The 19,983-nt window shown below is 39.9% G+C and overlaps 1 protein-coding gene across 10 annotated transcripts in view; it reads right to left on the bottom strand.

Annotated features, from left to right (window-relative positions):
• The window catches only part of RAPGEF6 (Rap guanine nucleotide exchange factor 6), a 218,502-nt gene extending 199,745 nt beyond the window's left edge, over positions 1-18,757 (bottom strand). For 3 of the 10 annotated variants that reach the window (XM_027098264.1, XM_027098295.1, XM_027098299.1), the window contains exon 1: positions 18,468-18,751. In XM_027098264.1, the coding sequence (XP_026954065.1) occupies positions 18,468-18,536 (69 nt within the window). In that variant the 5' untranslated portion in view covers positions 18,537-18,751. Of the gene's footprint in view, positions 1-18,467 lie in introns of all 10 variants that reach the window. The other 7 variants (XM_027098274.1, XM_027098285.1, XM_027098308.1 and 4 more) reach the window with 5 other exon arrangements.
• Between the last annotated feature and the right edge of the window lie 1,226 nt (positions 18,758-19,983).

The following is a 19,983-nucleotide window of genomic DNA, read 5'->3' as shown; positions in this document are numbered from 1 at the left end:
AAATTACACAGCGAGATCATTAGAATACAGAATAGTCAGAAACAACGCAATCCAGACAACACTGTAGTAACACCTTTAAAGTCACAAAAGAAAAAAACTATCAATCTAGAATACTATTCCCAGAAAAATACCCTTCAAAGAGGAAGGCAAAATATTTTTCATATATACAAAGGTTGAGTCAGTCAATCACCAGCACACCTGCTCTATAAAAAATGTTAAAAGTCATTCATAAAAGAAGAACACAATACAAGATGGAAATCTGGAGCTACACAAAGGAATGAAGAAAAACTGGAAAATGGTAACTACATGGGTAAATATAAATCTTTTTTCTAATTATTTAAAAGACAATTGACTATTTAAAGCAACAGCAACGACACCAATGAATTATGAGGTTTATTTATGTGTACAAGTAAAATGCATCACAACAGCACAAAGGCCAGGAGGTAAAAATGCAAGTATAGTATTGTAAGGTTCTTATATAAGAAATAGTATAATATCACTTGAAGGTTGATTGTGATAAGTTTAAGATGTATACTATAAACCTTAATAAATTTCACAGTTTGTAGATTCTTTTGGATTTTCTACATATACAGTAACCTCTCCTGTGAACAAGAACACTAGTATTTCCTCCCCAATCTATGTATGTACATACTTTTTTTCCCCCCTAGCTTTAATGCATGAGCTAGAACTTCCAAAACAGTGGTTGGTAGGTGTAGTCATATACTACAAACACAGCTGCTGGGGCCCCACCCTTTGAATTAAGAGTCATCATAACCTGGTCAGACACCCACAAAATGCCTATCCCATGGAAATGTGCTTGTTATTTTCTAACATCAAGACAATTTTGTTTTAGTGGCAAACAAGGTCTGAAAACTGGAAAGGTTATGTCTTGACAAACAGAATTAGAAATCCGTAACTTGACCTGCCCAATGAGGGTAGGCTAGAGTCCAGGAGTCCCAGAATTTCCTGAGATCCTCAACTGAATTATGTCATATCATTTCCTCTGTTTTCAAGTCAGAGGACATCTCTGGTACATCACTGATGATGCCATGAATAGCTGACAAAGAATTAGGAATTCACTTTTCCATTTTAAAGTCTAAGTGAGAACATAATTTACAAGTTTTGAAATATACACATGGTTCTCCAGTTCTCTGCCTGAAGAAAGTCTGACAAAGTTGATGAACTACAGATTCTAAAAGTCCTTCAAATTATCTAAAAGTTTGCCCTTTATTTGTCTCCAATCTTTGACAATTTGGCCATTTTACACGCAGTTCTCCAACAGCATCTATAAATGGTGACTGCATGGATCTGAATAGAAGTATTAGGATTACTCCTATCCGGGGTTGGCAAACTTTTTCTATAAAGGGTCAGATAATAAATATTCTAGGTTTTCTGGGTCATATGGTTTTTGTCACAAGTACTAATCCACTTTGCCTTTGTAGCATGAAAACAACCAAAAAAAAAAAAAATGTAAATGAATGGGTGTGGGCACATTCCAATAAACCTTTATTTGCAAAATAGTTGGTAGGCTAATTTGGTTCCCAGGCAATACTCTGTCAACTCCTATTGCATATGGTCAAAATATCTAACAAAGAAGTCAAGCCATGAATAAACACCTCTTTAGCAAATACCTCAACTTATGAGTTTTGGTGGAAACTGAGTATATCAGATTTTCACTTTTCCAACCTTCCATAAAACTATGGCACAGGCAAATGACCCAAGCACTACCAATCACATATACTCATCATAAACTGTTAATCTAGTGATACCGAGAAGCAAGAACTATCCAGAATCCACTTTGGCAGCTAGTGGTTGAAGGGTCTGTGTACACATGCAGTGTACAGTATAGATGTTCAGCAGTGCAAGCTGTGTTCAGTGCTAGCAGCAGTAGTATCTTTACCAAATATGTGATAAAGAGTATGGATCATAGTTGTCTAGCCCCAAGTCTATTTCTCCAGCACTCCCAACAATTCTGTAGCTACGCACTATCCTTTTAATAAATTCCTTTTCTTTAAATTGACCAGAATTGGGTTCCGCTACGTGTAAGTAACAACCCTGAAAGACCTTTACAGTAGCACCATCAGCATCACTTGAGAACTCGGCAAAAAATGCAAATTCTCAGATTCCATCCCAGACCTAGTGAATCAGAATCTCTGGGAGTAAGACCTAGCTATCTGTGGTTTAATGAGCCCTACAGGTGGTTCTGATGCACAGAAAGTTTAGAACAAGTGGCTTATTGGTAGGATCTATGCCACTTGGGTTATTTGGCTGATAACCTATTAATGAGGAGGAACGCAAGCACTGAGATGTCCAGTAAATCCTGGTCTCTCCAGTGCACCTGGTTTTAGGGTCACAAGATGTTAAGCATTTATGAAAGGACAGAAAATAATCTCCCAGAACAAAGGATGGTTGTAGTAGCAAACTGATTCTCTCATATGATGTGAGTGGTTATGGTTTTGGTTTATGCAGGACAGCAAGTATTGATAGTTGTTGACTGTGTAATGCTGGTCTTAGAAAGGGGTTTCTTCGAAATTGAGTTATTTACAGTGAGGTGGATGGACCTAGAGACTGTCATACAGAGTAAAGTAAGTCAGAAAGAGAAAAACAAATACCGTATGCTAACACATATATATGGAATCTTAAAAAAAAATGGTTCTGAAGAACCTATGGGCAGGACAGGAATAAAGACACAGACATAGACAATGGACTTGAGGACACGGGGAGGGGGAAGGGTAAGCTGGGACGAAATGAGAGTGTGGCATGGATATATATACAGTACCAAATGTGAAACAGATAGCTAGTGGGAAGCAGCCACAGAGCACAGGGAGATCAGCTCGGTGCTTTGTGACCACCTAGAGGGGTGGGATAGGGAGGGTGGGAGGGAGACGCAAGAGGGAGGGGATATGGGGATATATGTATACATATAGGTAATTCACTCTGTTATACAGAAGAAAGTAACACACCATTGTAAAGCAATTATACTCCAGTAAAGATGTTTAAAAAAAAAAAAAAAGTGTTAATTCCTGCCTGGAAAAAAAAAAAAAGAAACAGGTTTCTTGTGGTTTCTGTACCAATTATCTCTGAGACAGGCTAAAGGTACTGCACTATCTGTTAGGCTTTTGGTATGTCCAAGATCAATAAAAGCTATTATAGAAAGCCAAAACAAACAAACAAACAACCCTGACAGAGGCAGACTGGAAGTCTTGCAGATATTTCTTGGTAATAAAAAATTTAAATGCTATATTCAAAGTGACGTTAATTATTTAGTGTGCACTTGAAAGCTGCTCTACTCAACGTGAAAGAGGGAAATCATGAGGAAGATGAAAAAACTCAGAATTTATGACATTCCAGATCAGTAACACCTAGATCAGCCACTGGTTCTGTAACTACAAAATACTGCAGAAATTATCCAGGGGTATTAGAAGAACAAATACCAACTCAGGATTAGAGAATAAAAATAATAAGTTCTACTTGGGCAAAAAGAAGGTGAGGAAGCGGTGATGACTCAGTGCTTCCTAAAACATATCAGCCATACCCTCTCAGCCAGTCAGTTACATGAGTGAAGGTAAGCTGAGGTGGGGGAGACCACTGCCATCCTACAAACTGCCCTTCAAGTGATCCATACCTAATGCATTTACTGTAGGCATATTCTATGACTTTTCAATTTCACTGTTAAATGAAATATTCAATTCATATTTGCAGCTCTGTATGTATGAGGAATTAATAATTCTGCTAAGTATACACTTCTAATTAAGCACTTTGGGATTTCTAACCCCTTCGTCAACACTGTACCAAGCAGTACGCTTCTCTCAGCAACTCCATCTCTCAATTCGGCTGACTGCTGCTCTACACATGCTTATAAAACCAACCAAAACTTGGAAAACTCAAAGTGGAATGCTTAGAGCAATTCTGAATTTTTTGTTTCTCAAAGTCTAAAACTAGTTTATTTCTTACCTATGATAGGCTTAAGTCATCACATATAACTTTCAATACAACATCAAGTATCTAAAACACTCATTAACCAAGATATTTTACTCGTTATCCCAGCAATTTTAACAATTAAAAAACTCTCAGGATGGATCTCTATGGTTAGTACAGATTCAATCCCAAGATATACATATTCTGCAGCTGTAGTTGTATAATCAAAACTTATGCTGAAGAATCTTCCCCAAATTATCGTTAGGCTGCCTTCAGCCTAACAGTGTGGTTAAAAACTTGGACTGTGGAGACAGCTGTGGTTTCAAATTCTGCCTCTATCAGTTACTAACCATGTAACATTGGATAATCTGCTTAACATTTATTTTTTGTACAATAGGAATGACAAACTGCTTCCTTTTAAACATAAAATAAAATAATACCTATTAAATGTATAGCATGGACACTATCACATGGTAACAAATGTGTATTACAAAATTACAAAACAAAGGTTAAATTATGTTCAGCAGACAATTAAAGCTATTTTAAAGATTTTCAACAATATCTCCAAGTTAACAAGCCCATACATTAAACACAGAACTCCATTCCATTGGTTTTATCATCCGTGAAGGTGTAAATATATTCTGCAAAATAGCAATAAAGGGCTATATAACACTTACCACACCTGGAGCCCAGACCATGGATTCTAAATACCATTTCCTACTAAAAGGAACCCAGGTTCCTCAGATATTCGGTTGGCCAAAAAGTTCCTTCGGCTTTTAAGTAAAAATAAAATACACATTTTTCATTTTCACCAAGAACTTTGTTGAACTATGTATTCACTGTTTTGTTCCACTGCCTTCTGCCATTTTTCAGGCAACTTCATAATTCCATCTTCCCAAAACTTTTTATCTTTTTGAGCAAAGAACTGTTCCAGGTGCCTTTTACAGTCTTCCAGGAAATGGAATTTTTTTCCATTAAGAGAATTTTGTAAAGACCGAAATAAATGGAAATCTGAAGGTGCCATGTCTGGTGAACACGGCAGATGAATCAGAACTTCCCAGCCAAGCTATAACAGTTCTTGCCTGGTCATAAAAAAAATCATGTGGTCTCGTGGTATCCTGATGGAAGATAATGCACTTTCTGTTGACTAATTCTGGATGCTTTTCGTCGAGTGCCGCTTTCAGTTGGTCTAACTGGGAGCAGTACTTGTTGGAATTTCTGGTTTCCTGGAAGGAGCTCATAAGAGAGGACTCCCTTCCAATCGCACCATATGCACAACATCACCTTCTTTGGATGAAGATCGGCCTCTGGTGTGGTTGGTGGTGGTTCATTTAGCTTGCCCCATGATCTCTTCTGCTCCACATTATTGTACAGTATCCGCTTTTCATCTCCCATCACAATTTGTTTTAAAAACGGAACATTTTCATTATGTTTAAGTAGAGAATCGCATACGGTAATACAGTCAAGAAGATTTTTTTCGCTTAACTTATATGTGGAACATCAAAGTGATTCACATAACCAAGCTGGTGCAAATGATTTTCAGTGCTTAAGATCTGGATATCTTGAATATGTCGGCTATCTCCAGCATGGTGTAACGTTGATTGTTCTCAATTAATGTCTCGATTTGATCGCTATCAACTTCAATTGGTCTACCTGACCGTGGAGCATCGTCCAGCAAGAAATCTCCAGCACCAAACTTCGCAAACCACTTTTGACATGTTCGATCAGCCACAGCACCTTCTCCATACACTGCACAAATCTTTTTTTGTGTTTCAGTTGTGTTTTTACCTTTCTTTAAAGAATAAAAGCATAATATGCCAAAAAAGTTGTTTTCTTCCATCTTCAATATTAAAATGGCTACACAAAAATTCACCAATTTTGATGTTTTTTTAAAAATGCACGCTGACATGACAGCTATCACAATACAATCTAAGAAAATTGTTTCACATGAAGATAAAGACAACGAAGCGAGCCATCTTACGGAAAACACCGAACAAACTTTTTGGCCAATCCCATAAACGGCTGATTTCAGTAGTAGAGCAAGGAAAGTAAAAGCCTGGAACACCTTTTTGGGCCAGAAAGTAAAGTATTACTTAAAGACTACTGGCTCACGCCAAAAGGAGCTGACTTAGAAAGGGCTCCCAGTGGCTAAAGTTGGGGCAACCTAAGAATCAAAAAGAACAATGACAATATTAAAAATACAAAAATAATCCTTGAATTCAGTGATTTTTTTTTTAGAGAAAGAGGAGAGGGGCAAGTGGGGGAAGTTCTTCTATACAGAATACCAGCTAATTAATGGAGAAGTAATAAACAACCTACACTTTCTACTGCACACTGAACACTTTCACCTGGGTGACTCCTCAGCAACTCAAGTGCAAATATCCAAAGTTAAACTGATTATCTGCATCCCTAGCTGTGTCTTGCTCCTCAATTCCCTGATTTAGGTGACAGTACTCACCTTCAATGGCTCTGGTAGGAAATCTATCAATCCTACTTTCTAAACATCTCTGCTCATCTCATCTGGAGCAATTTAGGGATTCATTATTTCTTACTGGATAACAGAAAACAGCCTTCTTGCCTCTAGTCTGGCCCCCTGTAATCCATTCTTCAGAGTGCTGCCAGAGTGATCTTTCTAAAAAGAAAATGCAAACTCCTTAACAAGGAGAACACAGCCCTTCATGTTCTGGATCCTGACCATGCCTGCAGCCTCACCTATTTTACTACTTATTCTTGTCCCAATGTTCCAGCTACACAGGCAACTTGCATGTTCATACCAAGTTCATCTTGTGGCCTTGGAAAATGCTGTTCCCTTTTCAGGAAACACACATTGTTCCTTCTTCACCTAACTTTTATATATTCACATCTATACTCATGTCAGGGTTCCCTTTTCTAAAACAATTTGAATGACACCTACCTACCCTTTACTCCTGTCTCCCAACAGCCCTCCTACAAAACTCCTGAGCACCTGATATGTGCAACTATCACAGTACTTAACCAGGCTGTATTTTGTCTGTGTACTTGCCCATCTCCTCCCCTAAGAACTTTAATCTTTTATCCCTAGCACTTAAAAACAGGACTTTAAAAATATTTACCACACATTCATCAGGCAGTCTTCCACAAAAAAAGCATGCATTCAACTCTGCCTCAGAGAGTCATTTAAGGAGCTCATAAGCAATCCAAACTTCAGTTGCCACTTGTGACACTTATAAACTCTTTTCTAAAAAATATACTATGATGAAGCCTTCTCGTATTAAATGAATGCTTTTAAGAAACCAAACTAGAACAGGCTACCATCCTCTGAAAACAAGTTATAAAACAGAATGGTATAAAAAAAAAAAATCACATATCAAGCACACCTGTTTTCATTCTACACAAAACTTGAGAATTATAAACTTCCATTAAATTGACACAGGCACCTTAAAGTATTATACTTCATCTAGTACAGTCACAATTAAATGAGAGACATTTATTTAGGAAAATATTAGGCCTCTATATAGATGTCAGTAAAAAAACACAGTTCAAAGCTTAAAATGTAACCTAAAGTTCACTGATAAAGAGAAAGCAGTGGGGCACTACTGGACTGAGGAAGTGACTGATGAATCATGTGACCTTGAGCAAGACATTTTACCTCTCTCAAGTTCAGTTCCTTTATCTGTATGCAACCCATTTCACTAGCTCTTGAACCATCAGCTAAAGTATTTTTGGAAGAGCTACATATACATACGTTCACAAATACATGCTAGGTGGTGCTGCTACTTCTGCTATGTACTAAGTGTCCTGTCCAACGAGTCCCACTGCCTCTGCCACATGTCAAAGCCAGAAGCCCTAGGGCTGCCAAAATTTCAGTTTGGGGCAAAGTAGTGGAGAATGTCTGGTAGTAGTGAACATCAAATGGGGGCTGCTTATGCCTCCATAACCTCAAGTTCTTAATAAAGTGGCTCATTCAGTTTTTATTTACAGCGAGACCTCAGTTTATACAGGCCAGTTCAAGGTAAAGCCAAATGATAACTACAATGTTACAGAGCTCACAATCCTACATCCCTTTCAAAGAACATGACTTTGTCAGTCAAGTTCACCATGCCTGGCTGCTCCTCCTCTTCGCAGAATTCTCTCTCAGGGAAGATCCTCATCTCTCAAAAACAAGATTTTATGGTATCTAAACTCCTGAATGGCCACAGTTTTTTTTCTCAAGTTGGGAATCTCCAATACATGTAAAATGAGGTGTCATGCAAAAGAACCGTCTAATAAAGGCCCCATCCAGATCTAGTATTCCCTTTCTATACAGTTTAGCTTACAAATGAAGGTCAGAGGGGCCCAGAAGCATAAATAAGTTCTCTTATTTTCCAAGGAACCCTCTGAATGTGCATCTGCTGTGGAAAAGCACAACTGAATCTTTGTTCTGCCACCCTCAAGGATGCACACAGTGACTCACTCAAAAACGACTCCAAGTACAATGGTACATTTTCGCCAATTAAGAAAAAATCTCTACAAGTGTACACTTGAAAACCAATACTCTAAATTCTGAAATAGATTAACAAATAATTACAAGAATACTAAAGTTTACATTCTTTCAGTCCAAGTTCCCTCTTTAACTTTTGGTAACAAAAATAAGCTATTTTTTGTTTGTTTTTTAACAAAACCCTTTTCTGGATTGTGAATAGGCAATTACATTAACATCTAGCTGAGCATGAAATATTTGCCCAGCAAAAGTTTTAAGCCACCTGGTTAAAAACACATGAAAAGTTAAAACTGGCATTGCAGTTAAAACTGGAAATGTGTTTCAAAGCCATATAAAAAAGAAGTTCCTGTTTCAAGGTATGACTTAAGTTCCTCTCTCTGAACTGTCTCTGAAGAACTGCCAGGTAAAACACACAGTTTCTTTATGGTAATTGTACATTATTCTTATTTTAATAAGAGGATATTAATGGCAAATTTTGCCATTGTGCCAAACTTCATCAGTCTTTTTTCCCCACCACTTCAAGTATCAGACCAACAAAAATCACTACTAGAAAAATAGGGGAACAGTATTTTTCAGATTCCTTTTCTCTTTAAAGTCATTTGCGCTACAAATATTTGGCTACCTACTATGTAACAAGTATTGCATGATGGAAACTGGGAAGTAAGGAAATAGTCACTGTCTTCAAGGAGCTTACAGTCCAGCCAGAGAGACAAACATGCTAGTAATCATAACACAGTACAGTAACTGCTATGGCAGAGGAAGGGACACAGAGAAGGAGTGGAAGATGAGATTTCAGTGAGGAGTCTGGATTTGTCAAATGAGATGATGGTGTTCTAGACAAAGGAAATAACAAACTAATATGTATGGCTACATTTATTGAGTGCTCATTATGACTGGTACTTTGCTAAATAAATACTTACATATATTATCTTATTCAGTCCACGTAACAATCCCCCAAAGATATTCAATCTTAAAGTTAGGTAACTTTCCTAGGGTCACTCAAATTCTCAGTGCTAGAGCCCAGATCTGAAGTAGGCTTGTCCAAATCCAAATCCAAATTCCAGGGCCCTAAACACTTTCCCACCCTATATAAAGCACACAGAAAGAATATGGCACAATGGACAATGCTTCTAATCTCTGTCTATATATTAGAATTACTTAAGGAGACTTCTATAAATACCAATGCTTGATACTCCATTCCAGAAGGTTCTAATTCAAGAAATGAAGGGTGGGCCTGGGCATTAAAAAAAAAAATTCCCCAGGTTGAAAAACATGTAGCCCAGGTTGAAAAGTACTGTGTTAGGATATTTACATTTCTCTAATAATTAGTGATATTGAGCATCTTTTCATGTGTTTGTTGGCCATCTCTATGTCTTCTTTGGAGAAATGTCTATTTAGGTCTTCCACCCATTTTTTCAGTGGGTTGTTTTTTGATATTGCGCTGCATAAGCTGTTTGTATATTTTGGAGATTATTCCCTTGCCGGTCTCTTTGTTTGCCAATATTTTCTCCCATTCTGAGGGTTGTCTTTTCATTTCGTTTATGGTTTCCTTTGCTGTGAAAAAGCTTTTAAGTTTAATTAGGTCCCATTTATTTTTTTTTTAATTTTCATTACTCTAGGAGGTGGGTCAAAAAGGTCTTGCTATGATTTATGTCAAAGAATGTTCTGCCTATGTTTTCCTCTAAGAGTTTTATAGTGTCCGGCCTTACATTTGGGTCTTTAATCCATTTTAATTTTATTTTTGTGTACGGTGTTAGGGAGTGTTCTAATTTCGTACTTTTACATGTAGCTGTCCAGTTTTCCCAGCACGACTTATAGAAGAGATTATCTTTTCTCCATTGTATATTCTTGCCTCCTTTGTCATAGATTAGGTGACCATAGGTGCGTGGGTTTATCTCTGGACTTTCTATCCTTTTCTATTGATCTAAACTACTATGAGGTATCACCTCACACCAGGCAGAATGGCCATCATCAAAAAATCTACAAACAATAAATGCTGGAGAGGGTGTGGAGAAAAGGGAACCCTTCTATACCGTTGGTGGGAATGTAAATTGGTACAGCCACTACGGAGAACAGTATGGCGGCTCCTTAAAAACTAAAAATAGAACTACCATATTATGCAGCAATCCCACTCCTGGGCATATACCCGGAGAAAACCATAATTCAAAAAGATACAGAAGATGTGGTACATACATACAATGGAATACTACTCAGCCATAAAAATGAACGAAATAGTGCCATTTCCAGAGATGTGGATAGACCTAGAGACTGTCAGAGTAAGTCAGAAAGAGAAAAACAAATATCGTATAATATCGCTTATATGTGGAACCTAGAAAAATGGTACAGATGAACTTATTTGCAAAGCAGAAGTAGAGACACGGATGTAGAGAACAAACTTGTGGATACCAAGGGGGGAAGGGGGAGGGTAGGATGAACTGGGATATTGGGATTGACATACATACACTACTATGTATAAAACAGATAACTAATGAGAACCTACTATATAGCACTGGGAACTCTACCCAATGCTCTGTGGTTACCTAAATGGGAAGGAAATCTAAAACAGAGGGGATATATGTATACATATAACTGATTCACTTCGCTATACAGCAGAAACACAACACTGTAAAGCAACTTTACTCCAATAAAAAATTTTTTTTAAAAAGTACTGTTAGGATATTTATATAAGTAGTTTAAAATGCATGTGTTTGGGGGTGGGGGTCGATAAGGCAGAAGATAATGGAGGACTTCACATCTTTCCCATTCCCCTCAGAGCCAAACTCACAAACAGTAAACTTACTGCCTTCACTTTCTTGGGTCTGATTCTCACTTTAATCCACTGCAGTCAGGCTCTGTATTCAGTCCACTGAAACCATTCTGATGGATGCAACCCGAAGAATTTATGAGTCCTCACCTTGCTTGAACTCTCTATAGTACCTGATATTAATGATTAGGGATTTCTCTATGAAATGTCCTCCTATAACACCACTTTTCTGTTCTCCTTCTACCTCTATAAACAATTTCTTTTCATTCTCTTTGGCCGTTTTCTTTTCCTTCCCCCATCCCTTTAATATTAGAGCACCCAAAGGGTCTGCCCTTCTATTCTCACTTAGTTTTCTCACTCTGAGTATTCCTACCAATCCCATGACTTCACCTATGATCCATACGCTGTAGACTCTCAGACCAACTCAGACCCATAACCTGGTTTGACCTGAAGCTCCAAATGCTTACTGAACATCTCTATCTGTGTCTCCTGTAGAGAGCCTCAAACCCTTTCCAAAACTGAACTCTCTTTCTAGCCTAATTCTGCTCTTTAATAACGTACTCTTATACACAGTTACTCAAATGAGAAATTCAGAAATTATCTGAACTTTTGCATTACTCTGAACAGACCCAACCCAAGTCTGTCCCAACAAGCAAAAGACAGAAAAGTTTTGCCAGATTTGCCCCAGAGCTATTGCAGACACTTGAGAAGAATATAAGGACAGAGTATATCTTTGCCTCAAGTGCAGCATTTGGGGTTTGAGGCAGTTACCACAAGAGTAGGCTTGGACAGAATAAGGTGGCCAATCCAAAAGGGTAGGTGAGTCACGGTATAAAAAAGGATAAGTACATGAAGATCAAGGAAAGCCAAGAGAGGAGCTTCAAAGTCCAGTCCAGAGATAAAATGCAAAGAACCAAGATAGCTTCATAGTCCCCTTGGTTGCTGTAAAGAATACACACTGTATGATTCCACTCAAATGAAATTCAAAAACAGGCAGAACTAATTTATGGTGAAAGATGTCAGAACAGTTTCCTTTGGGAAAGGGTACTGATTGGGAGGGGCAAAGGGGGAGTTTCTGGAGTGCTGGTTATATTCTATATCATGATTTGCATGGTAGCTAAATATATTTGTGAAAATTAAGCTGGTTTATATGTAAAATCATGCGGACTTTACAGTATGTGTATTACAGTCAATTTCAAAGTTAAAAAAAAAAAAAACTCTGGTGGGATGTACAAATTCCCGTTTCAACCAGTGACCATGTTGGGCCAATTTTACTGCCTCACTATTCCACTATCAAATATTCTGCTACCTTATCTCACTCCTGAACTACTGCATTTGTTTCCTATAACCAGATCCGTATCTCCTGATTTCCCGGTTATCCTGATATAATCATTAACAGTCTTGCCTTTCACACAGAAAAATATCGTGGTTTGGACAAAATGTTATTTGTTCATCCTACTGTAAACCACCCAGCCTCAAAGGTAGCCGGCCTGTGCCCTTCCCGACCCACCCCCTGCCCCCCCCTACATCTTCAACAATGCCCACAGAGTAATCTTTGTAAAACTGATCTTATTTCTGGGCTTTAAACCCTCCAATAGTTCTCCTTTATTTACAACATCCAGTCCAAATCCCTGAAATGATCCAATCCTGCTATTATACCCAGCTTCAACATTTAACATCTACCACGATGTACCATCGCCTTACACACACAAACACCCCATACACTAACTATCCCAGTGTTTTGCAACCTTTTTTCATTATCACATCCCTCCAAAGAGTATTTTTCATAATTGCCACCCCATCCCAATTAAATATTAAGGAATAAGACTTTGTCTGGTAGGGATGAGTTTTGTGTAGATATTACTACACAAACCATAGTAATACCTAAGATTTTTTTTTCACTCCCCCCAGAAGACCTAATTTTTGTCCCTTTGGGGATGACATCATCCCCATTGGGAATGCATGCTCTAGCCTTACAGACTGGCTTCTTGTTCTACAAATGTACCTGGCTTGTCTCCATTAGTGCCTTTGCTCCTGCTGCTCACTGCCTGGAATGACCTCCCTTCTGGATATCATCCAGACAGATATTCACGATATCTAAGCTTTAATTTAAGGCTCCTCCAAGAAGCCTGTCCTTTCCCCACTTGCAGTTGTAAAGTACCCTATCCATACCTTTGTCACTAGTAACCTTAACATTTTACTAATGTTTTCATGTCAGTCTCCTAAGTCACTGAGGAATAGGGACCATGTCCAATTTCTCTCTACTACCTTGGCTTTTAGTATTGTGCCTAACATATCATCTGTTAACTGAATGGATAAATTAATGTTATCATCTGCGTAAGGTAAACATACATCTCAATTTGCTGGAGACAGACCTTTAATCTGTTTTCCTGGTATAAATATTAACCCACCTCTTTTAATTCTCAAAAATGATCTGGATGATAACGTATATTGCTAAGCTATCTAGGCAGTGGGAAATAATTAAATTCTGAGCAAGAATAGAAGATGATCAGACCCGAGTATTAGAAAGATCACTCTAGCAATAATATGACAATAAATAAAAAGACTCAAGCAAAACTTCAGGGGTGAAACGATAAAAGTGTGAACTAGGGTAGTATAGCTGGATAGGAAGAGAGAGATTCAAGATGTAAAATCAAACAAGATTTAGTGACCAGTTAGATATAGAGAGGAAGACAGCAGGGGGAATCAAGAGTAAAAACACTAATTTCTGGATTGAGCAACTGGGGCAGTCACCAGCAGAATATTAAAGAGGAGGAATGATGATGGTTTCAATTTGAGACTAGTGATTGAAGAACCTGGAGGACAATTTACTGGTTAGATATATGAATCTGAAGCACATGGAAGGGGGTAACATGCGCTATACAGACCTAGGTGTCAGCCTATAAAAATTAACTGAAGTCACGGTGCAGAATGAGACCACCCAGGATGTACAAAATCAGCAATTCTAATGAACAGAAGTATTATCTTTTTAACATGAGGACTTTAAAAAATTAATTCTAAATTTTGTTCTCTTTAACATATTTATTGATCATTTAATATGCACAAAACATGGTATTAAGCACTTAGAGACAGAAATATAAGAGAAATAAGGTGTTCACTCCGAGGTAAAAAAGAAAGATTACAGAGAAAGAATGGCACTGAGGGTTTCCCTGGTGGCGCAGTGGCTGAGAGTCCGCCTGCCAATGCAGGGGACACAGGTTCGTGCCCCGGTCCAGGAGGATCCCACATGCCGCGGAGCGGCTGGGCCCGTGAGCCATGGCCGCTGAGCCTGCGCGTCCGGAGCCTGTGCTCTGCGACGGGAGACGCCACAGCGGTGAGAGGCCCGCTTACTGCCAAAAAAAAAAAAAAAAAAAAAAAAGAATGGCAATGAATATGGACTGAGTTGAGAAAAAGCCAAATTCAAGGTCTCAGTTTTGACTGTGGCATCTTTAATTTTGGCATAACGACTCAAAATGAGTACCTTAACAGCTTTTCTTGCCTTAGAGCACTTAGCTTCCCCCAGAGTATTTAAGTCTAAAATTTTCCATTTAAAAAAAAAAAAGATCTTTGTAAGGTGGGAAAGGAAATCAGAGAACTAGCTCAGGAAAGATAATGTGCTGTGGAAGCTGAATCTACACAGTAGGAGAAATGGCCAGAAAAGTAAAAACTGTGTTAGAACACAGTTCTAAATGGCATACTTTACGAAAGTTTCCATTCTCAGTGTCTGGCTCACTAGGATTATGCTTGAGTTGATAGTTTCATGTAAGGACAACAGATGGGTCAAAATAAAAGAACCATTAATTTTGTCCCAGAAACAAACAGAAGAGTTCTTTATTCATTAATTATATGATGCAAACATCTGATTACAAGATTATAAGACACTGATTCTTATCTATTTGTATATTTTTTATAATGCTTTGTACCCAGTACGTATTCAAGGAAAAATAAGCTGAATCAATGCTTTATCCCCTTCTATTACACACTTTATTGGCTTAGCTTCCAGGACAGCACCACTCTATCCTAGTTTTTCTTCTCCTGCACTGTTTGCTCCCATGCCTTCTCCTTTGCTGGTTTCTGCTCTTCTCCCCTGACCTTATAGTGATCAAGTGCCCCAGGGCACTGTCTTTGGTCCTCTTCTATTCCCATGTACACTCACTACTTCGGTAATTTCATCTAGTCTCCTGACTTTCGACATTATCTGTAAGCTAATAACTATAAAATTTCTATTTCCAACCCAGTCTTCTCTTTAGAAATAATTATAAATTGTATACGCAACTCCTTACTTGACATTTCTAACAGACATTTCAAATGTGACATATTCAAAACTGAATTTCTGATCCACTCCCCTCCCCAAAACTACTCCTCCTGCAGCTTTCCCAGTCTCTCTCTTTTTTTTTTTTTTTGCGGTACGCGGGCCTCTCACTGCTGTGGCCTCTCCCGTTGCAGAACACAGGCTCCGGACGCACAGCCTCAGCGGCCATGGCTCAAGGGCCCAGCCACACTGCGGCATGTGGGATCTTCCCGGATCGGGGCACGAACCCGGGTCCCCTGCATCAGCAGGCGGACTCTCAACCACTGCGCCACCAGGGAAGCACTTCCCAGTCTCTTTGATGGCAGCTCAAACTCTCTTCAATGGTAACTCCAACACTCCAGTTATTCGGCCAAAAACCTTGAAATCATGTTCGATTTTTTTTCTTCCTCAAAGCACAATCTAATCCATTAGCAAATCCTGTTGGCTAAATCCTGTTTCCATAATTGACTACTACTCACCACCAGCATTACTATCACTTTACTCTGAGTTATGATCTCTTCCCTGCTTTAATGTGATAACCTCTAACTGATGTTCCTGTTTCTTTCTACCCTTGCTCCCACACAGTTTATTCTCAACCCAGCAAGCAGCCAGAGGATGCTTAAAAAACTAGGATAACATTGTTCCTCTGCTTCAAAACATTTTGGTGGAAAACAAAACCCTCTTTCACTCAAAGTAAAAGTCAAAGAATTTACAATTTAGAAAGTCCTGCATGATAAGCTCCATCCTACACCACCACTATCACCTCTCTGACTTCATCTCTTACCACTCTTCTCCAGTCACTCAGAGCTCCTTGCTATTCCTTGAATGCATCAGACACGTTCTCATCTTAGAACTTTTGCAATGACTATGACTACTTGGAAAGCTATTTCCCCATATATCCCCATGGCTAACTCTATCACATGAATCAGACTTTAATCAAAATTCATCTCAACCAGGACACCGACTACCTTAAATTGCACCCAGTCCTTGTCCCTTACTTCCAATTCCTTTATCCTGCTCTTTAACTAGCAATTATCAGCTAACATATTATGTAACATACTTGTTTATTATATTTATCTGCCTACTCCCCTCTCTCTTGTTAGAATGTAAACACCAATAGGGCATGCCTGTTTTGTTCACTGATACATCCTAGTGCACAAAATAGTGCCTTGAACTGGTAAGCTTTCAACAAATAATTGTTGAGTGAATATATTTATAATAGACCCTTAAGAGTCCACTAAAAAGAATAAGGATCTTCTGAAAGCAGGCATGACCCTATGAGAATTTCATCAAATTATTTATCACAAATAGCTCAACACTAGGATTCAATTTATCACTTCTTTATTGATACTTCTGTACCCCGAACAAATTCTACACTCATTCAAAAGCACTGCCAATGATGGGACATCTCTGGCAGTCCAGGAGTTAGGACTCCACGCTTTCACTGCCAAGGGCCCGGGTTCAATCCCTGGTGGGGGAACTAAGATCCCACAAGCCACGTGGTGTGGCAATCAATCAACCAATAAATCAATAAATAAAAGTTTAAAAAGCACTGCCAGTGATTCAAGCAGTTAACAAGTTATGCTGCTAGATGTCAGAGCTCCAGTCTGTGTACTGTGGGCAGCTGTTTAGCATTTCCTTAAACAACGCTGCTGTTCCAGTAAAACAAGATAAAGTACTTACACAGCACACACTGGCCACCATTACTTTGTGAACAGTTTAGAAATTTTCCTAAAGCTCAAAAATAAGCAATTTCAAAGTAGGTAATTCTGTTATTAAAGAAAATTAGGATCTTCCCATTAAAATGTGAATTTATCATAAGTAATACTTAAAAGTAAAACCTACATTATACATTGTAAGCCTTGTATGATACTTTCTAATGATATTAAAACTATGGTAGAGTCACCTGTTCAAAGTGAATGTTTTCAATTAACTCACAATTAACTCACAATGACCTCAAGAATTATCAGAGGAAAATTAAGACACATGGGATTACAAATGCAGGTCTTAAAAAGAGGACTGTGGAAAGTGGTAGAATTTGCTTTGTTTCTATGCAAAGATCAGGATTTCCAATAACAAAGTCTGACCCAGCAGCTACAATTACAGCTTGACTAATATCATGTCACAAAAGGTCAGCCCAAATTACTGAGACTTACTATGCAAAACATTATTAATCTGAAAAACACAAAAGTGACTTAGGAAGAAAACCAAAGTACTTCATTTTATATATTGCAATTACACACAAGACAATCCAACAATCCATTCACATTGTTGTTAGTTTTTGCTTTTTGGTTTAGGAAACATACCACTTATTATGGAAACTTATCCAAATCAAGGAAAACCTTCCCCCCCCCCCGCCCCCAATTTAAGCCTCTATAGGGATTGCCAAGGTTAACAGGTTTCAGTTATTTGCCCGAACACCAGCCTTCAGCTCAAGTGAAAATCATTTAACTCAATACAGCAGGTTTTGGATCCAAGCACAAAATACTGTAACATTTCCCAGCGACACACAAAAAACTACCTCCCCAGAACTTATCTTCAGATAGGCATAATTCTCCACCAGAATTCACCATCTGACTGGATGCAAAGTTTTAAACTGATCTTGAAAACTTTATCTTTCTTTAGGCAATTGAACAGCATTTCAAAGAACTTTAAGAGAAGTTATTTCTTAATAACACGGCTGTTATAGTTCACTTACAATTTTTCATAGGCTACCTATCTACGGGACAATCTCAGTCCGAGACCCACATTTTACTCTGAGAAAATACGATTTAGTAATGGTGCTTTTTTTTTATCGAAAACACTGCGAAGTCACCGGCAAGGACGGGTGTGCGGGGAAGGCGGCACAGCGAGCGGGAAAGACGGTCGTCACCCGCCCGCGACAAGGGCCCGTGTCAGGGCCGGGGACTCAGAGAACAGACACCTTGGCAGCAGGTGCGAGGCTCTGACAAGGGGACAGTTGCCGCAAGTTTCGGACCGACCGAGGGATGCTGTCCGTTGGACAGCGGGAGGCGCGCCGGGCCAGCTGGCCTTACCTCGGGCGTCCGCTCGGGCGGCTTCTTCTTCAGCGCCTGCCTGGCTCCGGGGTCCACGGGTGAGTTCATGGTCGCGGCCCCGGCCCCCGTGCTCCCCAGCCTGCCCTTAGCAGCCCACGCGACAGCCCATTCACCCTAGGTAGGGGGGCTACACCCTTTTCCCCCTCCCCTGAAGAAGGGAGCTCCAGACTGCGGCGGGGACCCCGCTTTGGCAAACAAGCCTTCGCACGGCCCGCCCAGGGCCTCAGCCCACGCGCGACTGGCCAGAGAAGCCCGCGCGGGGGCGGAGGAAAGGCGAGTGCGCGTGCGCAGCACGCGCAAGCGCGCAAACGGACGCCTAAGGGCGTGACTCTGAAATGACGTAAAAACTGGGGCGGTGCAGTGAAGCCTCCTCCAACCCTTCTTCGTGAGATTTGAAGAAACGTCGCGAGACATCACCCAAGCCCGTCACGGGATCCGCCTCGGAGTTGGGGTTTCCGCCGCACCAGTTTCCGGTGGGGGGGGGGGCGCTGAAAACGAGCTGTGACCTACTGAACGAGAATAGCGTGTTGGGGATCGAACCCGTGCGGCAGGTGTTCTGGGTGGAGAGTTCTGTTTGTTCCAAAATCCGGAAGCTCGGGGCATGGCCAAGCCCGGGGCGGAGCTCCAGGTCTGCAACTCCGACACCGCTCCCTGGGAGAACGTGCGGAAGTCGAAGCGGCCATTCGGCAAACAAGGAAGTTCATAGCTTCTCTTCCCTGTCTTCTAATAAAACGAATCTGTTGTGGAAGGGGCCCGCCGAGAAGTACCTGCCTTGTCTAAGACGGACGCCCTGACATCAGGGCAGAGGAACCGAAGTTTCGTGGCCTTGAGCAGGGGTGGGCAGCCACCGTGCCTGCAGCCAGCTCAAGAGTTACTGCTGGTTTGTGAAGTCAGTCTAGACTACGTTCACGTAACCAATGCGCAGGACAGCCTTTCCTCCGCCCAACCCCTTCTCAGGCAACGGGCCTTAGGGTTGCCTGGCTCAGGAGTGACCGCTCTCTCACTACACTTTACATACTAGTCTGTTTCCCAACAGGCCGAATAAAGCAAATTAACATTTATTTACTAGTCCCTTGGTAAGAAAAACATCTCGACTACTCACTGCGGCAGCCACACACCTGCAGAGGTTGTTTCTGCCTTAAGGTCACTAACAGAATTCCAGAATCCATCGTTCTAAACAGTCCTATGTCAGCGTACAGATAAGCCGTACAGGTTACACAGTTCCTTACTTTGGAGCCTCATAAGCATGTCCTTTCCACTGAATACATCTTAGTATTTCTTACAGCAATTGACATGGTTCCCTAAATAACTCGAAGGGATTTAAGATTATGACGTTATTCACATTAATTTTTAATGACATGGTAATAAGAAAATTATATTTTAGAGTAACAAAAGGGAAAGGAGAGTTCAGGCTGCAACATTCACCGTTTCAGGGACCTAGTAATGATGGCTGATGTTAATAAGGGTTTTGTTTTCCGTTGGTCATTAACCTTGC

Source organism: Aethalodelphis obliquidens, unplaced genomic scaffold, assembly GCF_003676395.1.
Source record: "Aethalodelphis obliquidens isolate GAN/ISIS:26980383/991018 unplaced genomic scaffold, ASM367639v1 scaffold4, whole genome shotgun sequence".
Taxonomy (NCBI): Eukaryota; Metazoa; Chordata; class Mammalia; order Artiodactyla; family Delphinidae; genus Aethalodelphis; species Aethalodelphis obliquidens.
The sequence above is the reverse complement of the archived record's forward strand: the minus strand, read 5'-3'. Positions and strand labels throughout refer to the sequence as shown.